A 13,449-nucleotide genomic window follows, 5' to 3' on the forward strand; every position below is an offset into this window, starting at 1 on the left:
ACCAGACATAGACAGAGAGGGAGAGTACATAGGGGGGGGAGGGGGGGGCAATAGAATATCTCATACTAGATACAAGAGTGATCGCAGACAGTTTATATAGCCATCACAAGGACAATATTAGGGTCTGTCCCAGATTTACATTAGCGTCCAGTTCCATCCAGGGTTGCCAAGTCTGATAGAAAATGTCCCATGTGTCATTCCTTGTAGCTTGGATTCTTTCGTAGAGCAAAATAGTATTCATCTTGTCCATCACAAGCGGCATTGATAAAGAAGTAGTTTTCCACCTTGATGCAATATGTAACTTTGTGGCCATAAAAAGTTGGCTGACTAGGTTGTGGAGTTTTTTAGACAAGCCAGGTAACTTAGCACCCAAGAGAAACACAGCCGGATCAAGAGGGACCGCTTTACCATACATTTTTACCACTGTGGATTGTACTTTCCGCCAAAGGGCAGATACTATCGGGCATTCCCACCAGATATGTTTTAGGTCACCCTGAGCCCCGCATCCTCTGAAGCATCGGTCTGAAACATTTGGGTAGATGGTGTGTAATTTACTCGGGACCTGGTATGTCCTGTGTAAAAGTTTAATGGACGTCTCAACCATCGAGGACTGGTAGCTACCCTTAGAAAGTGTAGTACAGTTTTTCCTCCAGTCCTCCAGGGATATTGATATATTTAGATCCGCCTCCCACTGTTCCATAAATTTAAGTTTTTTGTCCCCCTGGGTGTTATTTAGGGATGTGTAGATAAGGGAGATAGCTCCCCCTCCCAGGGGGTCATTTAGACTTTTCTGTTCGTAATTTGTAGGGCGTGGAGGGGTTTTGTATTGTAGAATCTGTTTGGCAAAGTGGAAGATTTGGCATATGCGTAATGTTTCCTCTACCGGAGGTTTAAGTTTTTGAATGAAATCCTGTTGGGGGAGAAGAGTATAGAAGGGTGTGCAAAGGTGTCTCAGGTTAGTTATGCCATTAAGGATCCACCAGGAGAAGGGACGGGGGTCCAATCCTGGAATAAAATCAGGGTTGTGAAAGAAGTTGGTCAATAGGGAGGATCTAGATTGTAGATCATACTTAAATCTCTCCTTCCGCCACATGATCAGAGAGTGAAAGGAGAAAGGGGCCATTATGTGGATTCCCTTTGGGAGCTTTTGCATAGACCAGAGTAGGCCTGGTAGAGAGTAGGGGGACAGGAATGATGACTCCAGGCCAATCCATCTGGGCTGATTGTCTCTGTTAGCGCAAACACTAATTAGTTGAGCTAGTTGGGCCGACTTATAGTATAAATTAAAATTAGGAAAGGACAAGCCTCCCAATCTTCTGTGTATGAATAGGGTTTTGAGTCGTATCCGGGGTCTCTTTCCTTGCCATAGGAACCTCGAGATCAGGGTATGGATTTCACGTAGTGTCCTGGGTGGTAGTGGGATAGGCAGAGATCGGAAGAGGTAGAGAAATTTTGGTAAGGTGACCATCTTAATGGCGTGCAATCTACCGAGCCAGGACAGTTGCATTGAGGACCACCTGGCTAGATCCGATTGCAGGCTCTTTAGTAGTGGTAGGTAATTCCATTTAAATAAGGTCGACCTATGGGAGGTCAGGTTGACTCCAAGATAAGTCAGATAATGTTCTTTTTTAGTGAATTTGAATTGAGAGACTATGTTGGTTTGGGCGTCTTTTGGAGTGTTGATGAATAGGGCCTCGGACTTATCAACATTAATCTTAAGGCCTGATATGAGTTCGAATTCACACAGGACGGTGAGTAGATTTGGGAGTGAGATAATTGGATTGACAATGGTCAGGAGTAAATCATCTGCAAAGAGGCTAGTCTTGTATTGGTCACCCAGATCTCGGGGTCCATGGATGTTAGGGTTGATTCGAATGGCCTCTGCTAGGGGCTCCATAGCCAGGGCAAACAGTGCTGGCGACAACGGGCAGCCTTGTCTTGTGCCCCGTTGAATTTTGATGGGGGTAGGTTGATTAGAGGGAAGTTTTAAATAGGCCGTGGGGTTATCATATAATAGTTTAAGGCTTGTTATAAATCTTGCCGGGATGCCAAATTTTGTTAGGACTTCAAATAGATAGGTCCATGAGACCGAATCGAAAGCTTTTTCTATATCAAGGGCCAACATCAATAAAGGTCGTTTGAGGTGATTTGCTGAGTGTATGAGGTTTAGGTTCTTTCTAATATTATCTGGACCCTGTCTCTTAGGTATGAACCCCACCTGATCTCGATGGACTAATGAGGGCAGGACTGAGTTGAGTCTGGTTGTCAGAATAGATGTGAATATTTTGAGGTCTATATTCAATAAAGAAATGGGCCTATAGTTTTTGGGGTAGAGATGATCTTTTTTAGGTTTAGGGATTATTGTTACGTGTGCAGTATAAAATTCGGGTGGCATTTGGTTTCCGTTAAGGAGGATATTGCAAAACTGTTGAATGTGGGGTGTAAGTATGTCCCCAAATTTTTTATAGTAAAGCGCCGTGAGGCCATCAGGGCCAGGGGCTTTGCCTTTTTTGAGGTTCTTGATTGTTAACGTTATCTCCTCTGTGGTAATGGGCGTTTGGAGGTGATCAGCTGCGGAGGCAGACATCTTAGGGAGATTCAAACTTTGCAAGAAAGATTGAAGGCATTGCGGAGAGGGGGGTTGGGGAGTGGTGTAGAGAGTTTGATAATATTTGTGGAATGTCCTGTAGATAACCTCTGGATTGGCTGTAGTCTGACCTGTTGGGCCTCTAATGGAGGGGATACTGTTTAAAAGCTCTTTATGTCTAAGTTTACGAGCAAGCATAGAACTAGGTTTGTTGGCGTGCTTGTAGAAAGATGACTTGGTCCATGTCAGTGCTTTTTCAGTTTTGTTTGTGAGGAGTGTATCTAATTTTAATTTAGTGTCATGGATCTGTTTGATTAGATAGAGTGACGTAGCTGATTGATTTGCTTGTTCTAACCTGGCCAGTTTATCTTCTAGTTGTAGCTGTTGTTCCGATCTTTGTTTCTTTTTATTGGAGGCAATTTTAATCAGTGTTCCAGTTATGAATTTTTTATGTGCCATCCACACTGAACCGGGTGAAACATCACTTGTAGAATTGGCTTCAAAGTATACGTTTAGGTCCTTTTTGACTTCAATTAGGATGGAGGGGTCTGTAAGTAAGGATTCGTTTAGTCTCCATTTGAATAATCTGGAGGAGACGGTATTAAATTTGAACATTGATAAGACTACATCATGATCTGACCATGCAGATGGGATGTGTCGGGAATAGAGGACTGATGGGATTGTTGAGGCGGAGGTTAAATGGAGGTCTATTCTTGAGTAGGATTTTTGTGCTGGGGAATAATATGTGTACCCTCTAATGGACCCATTCATCTCCCTCCACACGTCCGCTATATGTCTTTCCCTCATCAGCTGGAGTATTTTCTTCCTGTCGGTTTTTGTTATGTCCGTCCTTTTCAAAGAGCTGCTGTCAATTAATGGGTTCATAGTGAGGTTAAAGTCTCCACACCACACAAGGTGGTGATATGTAAGTGAGATCAGCTTAGATAGGATTAGTTGGAAGGTGTGAGTCTGAGCAGTTGCGGGGGAATAACTATTAACGATGCAGATGTCAAGGCCCTGTGAAGTACCAAGTAGAATGATGAATCTACCCTCGGGATCCAGATATGTGCTGGTGTGGCGGAACGGGAAATTATTTTTAATAAGGATGGCTACACCTCTTCTCTTACGGTCCCAAGATGACAGGTAGTGTTGTGAATAGTGAGAGTTAAAATATTTAGGGTATGAAGAAGTGGTGAAGTGGGTCTCTTGTAGACAGATTATGTCAGGCTTATGTTTCTGGTAGTCAAGGAAGGCCTTTCTGCGCTTTGATGGTGAATTGAATCCCCGGACATTATGGGAGAGAACTCTACACATCATTAAGTATGATACTGTAGCTAGTATTTGTGAGGCTAAGTGTTGTGATCAAAGCTAGGTTCACCCTTTTACTGCATTTGGTTAATTTGAGGATAAAATATCCATTGTTGTATGGAGACAGTAGGTAAGAGACAAACGAGAGGAAGACAGCGACAAACAAATCCATTAACAATCTGAAAAGGACTATAAGTCCAACAAGTATGGCGGTCTGGGTTCCCATATTAGGCAGTAAACCAGGGGTCGCCAGTTTTGGGCAGCATGCCAAAATCCCAGAAGCTCCAACCCTTGCTATATTAAGAAAAGTTCTAACAATAATAATAAAAACAAAAAAAAAAAAAAAAAAAAGGGGGGGGAGGAGTGGTTGGGTAGGGTATAGGGAGAAGGGGATAAGAGGTGAGGGAGTGGTTGGGGTGGGGAAGGGTAGGAAGGGGTAGGCGGGGGTCAAATCGGTTTAGTAAACCTAAACGAAGATAGGTCAGGCACAACATGGCTAGTTACTCATCCGAGTTCAGAGAATTTTTCACATGGGAAGAAGTTCAACTAAGATGGAGATTTCCATTTTCGGTATAGATGGTCTTAGAAGGTTTGGCTCACTTTCTTACACTTAACAGTTAAACCACATCAGGTGATCCGTGAATTTTGACTCCTTGTTCTGGGAGAGTCTTTCCAATCCTTTGCTGGTCTGGGTTTTCGCTGGGGGAGCGAGGGGGTGTCCATGCTGATCGGTATTCCTGCTTTAATCAAGGCTTGTTTTCCCTCCTCCATAGACCTGCAGGTAAATGATTGGGAGTTGGCTGTGAAGTTCAGGGCGAAAGGGAATCCCCAGCGGTATTTAACTTGGGCCTTCTGTAGGGATGTCGTGATGGGTTTGAGGGATCTCCTCCTGGCTAGTGTGGCCGTGGCTATGTCCGCATATATATGCACGGTATTTGGCAGGTTAGGCAAGGAGGAGCTGTCCCTGGCCGCTATTAGGATTAAATCTCTCGTTTCTTCATAATGAAGTTTCAGGATAACGTCTCTAGGCATGTCAGTAGAACGAGGCTTACCCAGGGCCCTGTGGATCCTAGTGATATGGAGGAGGGATGGATCTGTATCAGGTAGGAGAGCTGTGAAAAGTGCGGTCGCTGTTTCTTTAAGGGCCACAATGTGCTCCGGGAGGCCTCTTATTCTCAAATTGCTCCTGCGAGACCTATTTTCGTAGTCCTCACAGCGAAGTTCCAGCTCATTAATGCGATCTATGTGATTTTTGATTGTCTCGTGATCCTCCTCCAAGGCATCTGTTATTATCTCCATTTTTTCTTCTAAGTTGTTTGTACGCTGCATGATGTCTTGCAATTGGGACGCAATGCCCTGCATGGCCGCAGAGAGCTCTGCTCTAAAGGTCTCCTGCAGCGATTTTGTGAGTGCGGCTGTGGAGATCACAGTCTCCATGTTTGTGGCAGATCCCCCTTGATCTGTGTCTCCCTCTGCCTGAGACGCTGTGGCTGGGGACTGAGCTGCTGCGGCGGCCATTTTGGGGATGTTACCGCTCTGGAGAAGGTCCGTGATGGAGCGGCCTGCGGGCTGAGGTGCGTTCCCCTTCTTCGGCATTACCGGCGGAGCCGTTCCAGGAGGTGTAGGCAACTCGGATCCGGTGAGTCAGTTGTGCTCTGACGGCTAGGTAGGGCTGTGTGGGATCAGACTAGGAGCGGAGCTCAGCGCGACATGTCCGTCGCCTCCAAGGTCCGCGCATGCGCCCCAGATGGACCATTTTAGAAAAGCGATCACAGACCACCCAAATGACTGACATCTTTTGAGAAACGGGAAGGTCAGAAATGAAATCCATCGAAATATGTGTCCAAGGCCTCTTTGGGACCGGCAAGGGCAAAAGCAACCCACTGGCACGAGAACAGCAGGGCTTAGCCCTAGCACAAATCCCACAGGACTGCACAAAAGTACGTACATCCCGTGACAGAGATGGCCACCAGAAGGATCTAGCCACTAACTCTCTGGTACCAAAGATTCCAGGATGACCAGCCAACACCGAACAATGAAGTTCAGAGATAAGATAATTAGTCCACCTATCAGGGACGAACAGTTTCTCTGCTGGACAACGATCAGGTTTATTCTCCTGAAATTTTTGCAGCACCCGCCGCAAATCAGGGGAGATGGCAGACACAATGACTCCTTCCTTGAGGATACCCGCTGGCTCAGATAAACCCGGAGAGTCGGGCACAAAACTCCTAGACAGAGCATCCGCCTTCACATTTTTAGAGCCCGGAAGGTACGAAATCACAAAGTCGAAGCGGGCAAAAAATAACGACCAACGGGCCTGTCTAGGATTCAAGCGCTTGGCAGACTCGAGATAAGTCAAGTTCTTATGATCAGTCAATACCACCACGCGATGCTTAGCTCCTTCAAGCCAATGACGCCACTCCTCGAATGCCCACTTCATGGCCAGCAACTCTCGATTGCCCACATCATAATTACGCTCAGCGGGCGAAAACTTCCTGGAAAAGAAAGCACATGGTTTCATCACTGAGCAATCAGAACCTCTCTGTGACAAAACCGCCCCTGCTCCAATCTCAGAAGCATCAACCTCGACCTGGAACGGAAGAGAAACATCTGGCTGACAACACAGGGGCAGAACAAAAACGACGCTTCAACTCCTGAAAAGCTTCCACAGCAGCAGAAGACCAATTAACCAAATCAGCACCCTTCTTGGTCAAATCAGTCAATGGTTTGGCAATGCTAGAAAAATTACAGATGAAGCGACGAAAAAAATTAGCAAAGCCCAGGAACTTTTGCAGACTTTTCAGAGATGTCGGCTGAATCCAATCCTGGATGGCTTGGACCTTAACTGGATCCATCTCGATAGTAGAAGGGGTAAAGATGAACCCCAAAAATGAAACTTTCTGCACACCGAAGAGACACTTTGATCCCTTCACAAACAAAGAGTTAGCACGCAGGACCTGAAAAACCATTCTGACCTGCTTCACATGAGACTCCCAATCATCTGAGAAGATCAAAATGTCATCCAAGTAAACAATCAGGAATTTATCCAGATACTCACGGAAGATGTCATGCATAAAAGACTGAAACACAGATGGAGCATTGGCAAGTCCGAACGGCATCACTAGATACTCAAAATGACCCTCGGGCGTATTGAATGCAGTTTTCCATTCATCTCCTTGCCTGATTCTCACCAGATTATACGCACCACGAAGATCTATCTTAGTGAACCAACTAGCCCCCTTAATCCGAGCAAACAAGTCAGATAACAATGGCAAGGGATACTGAAATTTAACAGTGATCTTATTAAGAAGGCGGTAATCAATACACGGTCTCAGCGAACCATCCTTCTTGGCTACAAAGAAGAACCCTGCTCCCAGTGGTGATGACGATGGGCGAATATGTCCCTTCTCCAGGGATTCCTTCACATAACTGCGCATAGCGGCGTGTTCGGGCACGGATAAATTAAATAATCGACCTTTAGGGAATTTACTACCAGGAATCAAATTGATAGCACAATCACAATCCCTATGCGGAGGTAGAGCATTGGACTTGGGCTCTTCAAATACATCCTGATAATCAGACAAGAACTCTGGGACCTCAGAAGGGGTGGATGACGAAATCGACAAAAATGGAACATCACCATGTACCCCCTGACAACCCCAGCTGGATACCGACATGGAATTCCAATCCAATACTGGATTATGGGTTTGTAGCCATGGCAACCCCAACACGACCACATCATGCAGATTATGCAACACCAGAAAGCGAATAACTTCCTGATGTGCAGGAGCCATGCACATGGTCAGCTGGGCCCAGTATTGAGGTTTATTCTTGGCCAAAGGTGTAGCATCAATTCCTCTCAATGGAATAGGACACCGCAAAGGCTCCAAGAAAAACCCACAACGTTTAGCATAATCCAAATCCATCAGATTCAGGGCAGCGCCCGAATCCACAAACGCCATGACAGAAAACGACGACAAAGAGCATATCAAGGTAATGGACAGAAGGAATTTGGACTGTACAGTACCAATGACGGCAGACCTAGCGGACCGCTTAGTGCGCTTAGGACAATCAGAAATAGCATGAGTGGAATCACCACAGTAGAAACACAGACCATTCAGACGTCTGTATTCCTGCCGTTCAACTCTAGTCATAGTCCTATCGCACTGCATAGGCTCAGGTTTAACCTCAGGCAGTACCGCCAAATGGTGCACAGATTTACGCTCGCGCAAGCGTCGACCGATCTGAATGGCCAAAGACAAAGACTCATTCAAACCAGCAGGCATAGGAAATCCCACCATGACATCCTTAAGAGCCTCAGAGAGACCCTTTCTGAACAAAGCTGCCAGCGCAGATTCATTCCACTGAGTGAGTACTGACCATTTCCTAAATTTCTGACAATATACTTCTATATCATCCTGACCCTGGCACAAAGCCAGCACATTTTTCTCAGCCTGATCCACTGAATTAGGCTCATCGTACAGCAATCCGAGCGCCAGGAAAAACGCATCGACACTACTCAATGCAGGGTCTCCTGGCGCAAGAGAAAATGCCCAGTCTTGAGGGTCGCCGCGCAAAAAAGAAATAATAATCAAAACCTGTTGAATAGGATTACCAGAAGAATGAGGTTTCAAGGCCAGAAATAGCTTACAATTATTTTTGAAACTTAGAAACTTAGTTCTATCTCCAAAAATAAATCAGGAATAGGAATTCTTGGTTCTAACATAGATTTCTGATCAATAGTATCTTGAATTTTTTGTACATTTATAACGAGATTATCTATTGAAGAGCACAGACCCTGAAAATCCATGTCCACACCTGTGTCCAGAATCACCCAAATGTCTAGGGGAAAAAAAAAAAAAGTGAACACAGAGCAGAAAAAAAAAAAAAAAATGATGTCAGAACTTTTTCTTTCCCTCTATTGAGAATCATTAGTTTGGGCTCCTTGTACTGTTATGTTTGCTAATGACAGGTGTTATGAAGGCAATCCAGAAACACAGTGTGCTTAGCGATCAGAGCGCACACAGTGATCTGACAAATACCCAAAAATACAAGAACGAGCTCTGAGACGTGGAAACTCTGTAGACTGCACACCTGATCCTATCCTAAACACAACTAAAAGCGGCTGTGGATTGTGCCTAACAACTACCTAGGCAAGTCGGCACAGCCTAAGAAACTAGCTAGCCTGAAGATAGAAAAATAGGCCTGACTTGCCCCAGAGAAATTCCCCAAAGGAAAAGGCAGCCCCCCACATATAATGACTGTGAGTAAGATGAAAAGACAAAACGTAGGGATGAAATAGATTCAGCAAAGTGGGGCCCGATATTCTAGGACAGAGTGAGGACAGTAAAGCGAACTTTGCAGTCTACAAAAAACCCTAAAGCAAAACCACGCAAAGGGGGCAAAAAAAACCCACCGGGCCGAACTAACGGCACGGCGGTACACCCTTTGCGTCTCAGAGCTTCCAGCAAAACAAAAGACAAGCTGGACAGAAAAAAAGCAACAAAAAAGCAAAAAGCACTTAGCTATACAGAGCAGCAGGTCACAGGAACAATCAGGAGAAGCTCAGATCCAACACTGAAACATTGACAAGGAGCAAGGATAGCAGCATCAGGCGGAGTTAAGTAATGAAGCCGTTAACGAGCTCACCAGAACACCTGAGGGAGGAAGCTCAGAGGCTGCAGTACCACTTGTGACCACAGGAGTGAATTCAGCCACAGAATTCACAACACATAATACATATAATGGCATTGATATTATTGTTGATAATACATATAATATTGTGGAAATTGGGAGGCTTAGAAAAAAAATACATCCAGCAAAATGGCACCAATGGCGCCAGTCCAGTAACATCTATAAGTAAGAGATAGATGCTACTGGATAGGCGATGCTGGTATCATTTTGCTGGATGTAATTTTTTTTTAAGCCTCCCATTTGCCACAATATTATAGGCATTATCAACAGTAATCATCAATTATAACAGCTAAACCCAGGGGGTAGATGGATCTACCAGATTGTAAGTTCTATAGAAAAGAGCTTTGAATGACCAAAGTTATGTGAACAGTTTTGGGTGGAGGAGAATGTTGTGGTCTAGAGGTAAAATGGTGATCATGGTAATACGGCCGGACTATACCACCGATAAAGCAGCCACAGCCGGTGACTGAGAAGAATCTGTGACTTGTCTTTGTTTAGTGGTTACTACTCACCTAGGTAGTCATATGTGGGAATCTCCTTTTTACACCACTCATCAGCCCTCACATATGTCTCTGTAGTATTAATATGGGTCAGATCTTCACCCTGAAACACATATTATAAAAGTCACAGACAGAAGGAGAAGTCACATCTATGATCAGCTCTAATCCTGCCATCTCCACCGTTCTCATTACACAAGTATAAAACATAAAATACTGGTGGATAAAACAAAACTGAGCACAAGACCTCTTTGTATACCAGACCAATGCCCTAACCCCATAACTTCCCTCTCCAAAATCATTGGGGAGCTTGCTCATCTTCTCTCCAAATCACACCTCACCACTTGTGCCATTGACCCCATCCTATCCCACCTCCTCCCCAACCTCACCACTACTCTAATCCCATCCCTAACCCACCTCTTCAACCTTTCACTAACTTATGGCAACTTCCCTTCTGCTTTCAAACATGCCACAATCACACCTATCCTCAAAAAGCCTTCCCTTGACCCAAAAGCTATGTCCAGCTATCTACCTATATCTTTGCTCCCATTTGCCTCCAAACTCCTTGAGCAGCACATCCATGCTGAACTTTCCTCTCACTTTGCATCTAACTCTCTCTTCGACAACCTACAATCTGGCTTCTGTCCCCACCATTCCACTGAGACTGCCCTGACCAAAATTACTAAAGACTCACAGAAAAAGCTAACAGACAATTCTCTATACTCGTCCTTCTAGACCTGTTCTCTGCCTTCGACACGGTTGACCACTGCCTCCTACTACAGATCCTCTCTTCCTTTGGTGTCAAAGACCTTGCCCTATTTTGGATCTCCTCATCCCTTACCAACCGCACATTTAGCGTTTCCTACTCCCATACTACCTCTTCATCTCGTCCCACTCTCTGTTGGTGTCCCTCAAGGCTCTGTCCTAGGGCCCTTACTCTTCTCAATCTATACACTCGGCCAGGGACAACTCAAATTCCCATAGCTTCCAGTACCACCTTTATGCTGATGACACTCAGATCTACCTCTCTGGCCCAGATGTCACATCTCTGCTCTCCAGAATCCCGGAGTGTCTATCAGCCATATCCTCTTCCTTCTCCTCTCGTTTCCTCAAGCTCAATGTGGACAAATCTGAACTAATTATCTTTCCTCCATCTCACATATCTTCTCTTTCTGATCTATCAAAATAAATAAAATCACGCTTTCCCCTGTCCCCAAAATCCGCTGCCTCGGAGTAACCCTTGACTCTGCCCTGTCCTTCAAACTGCACATCCAAGCTCTCGCCACCTCCAGTTCAAAAATATTTCCAGAATCCGTCCTTTCCTCAACCCTCACTCTACCAAAACGCTTGTGCATGCCCTAATCATCTCCTGCCTCGACTACTGCAACATCCTCTTCTGTGGCCTCCCTGCTAACACTCTCGCACCCCTCCAGTCCGTCCTTAACTCTGCTGCCCGACTAATTAATCTCTCTCCTCGCTACACTCCTGCTTCCCCTCTTTGCAAATCCCTTCACTGGCTCCCAATTTACCAGCGTATCCAGTTTAAACTACTAACACTGACTTACAAAGCCATCCATAACCTTTCTCCTCCGTATATTTCCAAACTAATCTCTCAATATCTTCCCTCACGTAATCTCCGGTCCTCCCAAGACCTCCTTCTCTCTTCCACGCTTATTAGCTCCACACCCACTCACTTCCAAGACTTCTCCCGAATATCCCCCATCCTCTGGAATTCTGTGCCCCAACATGGCCGGTTATCCACCACATTTGGATCCTTCAAAAGAAACCTGAAAACCCATCTCTTCAAAGAAGCTTACAACCTGCAATGACCGCACAGCCACCTCAACACCATCAGAGCTACCGCAACCCCCGACCTACTGTCTCCTTCCCCATAAGCCTGTAGAATGTAAGCCCGCAAGGGCAGGGTCCTCTCCCCTCTGTACCAGTTTGTGATTGTTAGTTAGTTTACTGTAAGTGATATTTGTTTTTTGACGTAACCCCTTCTCATGTACAGACCATGGAATTAATGCTGCTATATAAAATAATAATAATAATAATAATAATAATAATAATAATAATAAAAGACCTTCACCAGCATCTACACATCATAGGGGAGATCTCATGACACCTTCTCTCCATCTACCTGATGATCCTGAGGAGCATTGGGATTTTCTTGGTTACAGTCCTCTGGAAGAAGAGGACGGGGACATCTCTCTGGTGTTGTCCTCTTACTGGGTAAATCTGGAGGAAACACATACAGGGACTGAATTAATTCTTTACATACAGATAACTGTATGTACTTAGTCCTGTTTATTACCTGGTGATGTGAGGGGCTGGGGAACCTCCATTTTGACGTTCTTGTACAGATCTCTGTGTCCTTCTAAATACTCCCACTCCTCCATGGAGAAATAGACAGCGGCATCCTGACACCTTATAGGAACCTGACACATACAATGATACCGTCATCCCCCCGATCCCTTCATAGCGTTTCTATATAATGTTCCAGCAGTGTCACCTCTCCAGTCAGCAGCTCAATCATCTTGTAGATGAGTTCTAAGATCTTCTGGTCATTGATGTCCTCATGGATCAGGGGGTGAGGTGGAGGCCCCGTGATTGGGCTCAGGTGTCTTCCCCATCCCTCAAACACAGGGTCCTGACAGCGATCACTAGAGGTCTTCTTCACCACTGTGTAATCCTGGTAATGGAGAGACACAATAATAAATCTCATTACAGACCTTTCCAGAGTCCTCACCTCTCCAGTTCTGTCCATCTGTTATTGCCATAGATAAGAATGATGTAATGTGACGTCATCAGAGTTTCTCACCTCTCCAGTAAGCCGGAAGAGGATCTCTAGAGTGAGGTGTAATATCCTCTCTGCCATCTTGTCTCTGTCCATATTCATCTTAGATGGGTAAATCAGGAAAATTCTCTTATATAGAAGATCTTCACTGAGAGGATCCGATATTGTAGAGACCCGAATGAGAAGATGAGCCGATGTAACATCATAAGAATCCTGTAATAATACAATTACTGAAGATAATAAGGGAAACATATGAGGAGATTTATTATTTTACAGTATTTAGTTTCCTTCTTTACATCCACTAATAAAACCTATATATTTAGGCCACAGACAACAAGCAGTTTCTTCCTCGGAGTCGGCAGCTGAATACGTTTCTCAGACTCATCTTCCATAGTGCTAGTTCTCGTCTCATTTACTGACCCTGGAATCGGCATTAGCAATACTGCAGGAGATATTCATTACATGTGACAGGAGAAATAACTACTTCATGATGAGGACGACATCTTCATCCTCTACTACGGCTCTAGGAACATATTTGTCCAGAGTCCGTCACTGACTCCATC

The 13,449-nt window shown here is 44.9% G+C and overlaps 1 protein-coding gene across 1 annotated transcript in view; it reads right to left on the reverse strand.

Annotated features, from left to right (window-relative positions):
• The window catches only part of LOC138663475 (gastrula zinc finger protein XlCGF57.1-like), a 64,999-nt gene that overhangs the window by 15,945 nt on the left and 35,605 nt on the right, over nt 1–13,449 (reverse strand). Inside the window, exons 2-6 of the mRNA XM_069749702.1 lie at nt 12,911–13,099; nt 12,602–12,781; nt 12,404–12,527; nt 12,230–12,327; nt 10,102–10,192 (exon numbers count right to left, since the gene is read on the reverse strand). Of these exons, the coding sequence (XP_069605803.1) occupies nt 10,102–10,192; nt 12,230–12,327; nt 12,404–12,527; nt 12,602–12,781; nt 12,911–13,099 (682 nt within the window). The remainder of the gene's footprint in view (nt 1–10,101; nt 10,193–12,229; nt 12,328–12,403; nt 12,528–12,601; nt 12,782–12,910; nt 13,100–13,449) is intronic.

This window comes from Ranitomeya imitator, chromosome 2 (genome assembly GCF_032444005.1).
Source record: "Ranitomeya imitator isolate aRanImi1 chromosome 2, aRanImi1.pri, whole genome shotgun sequence".
Taxonomy (NCBI): domain Eukaryota; kingdom Metazoa; phylum Chordata; class Amphibia; order Anura; family Dendrobatidae; genus Ranitomeya; species Ranitomeya imitator.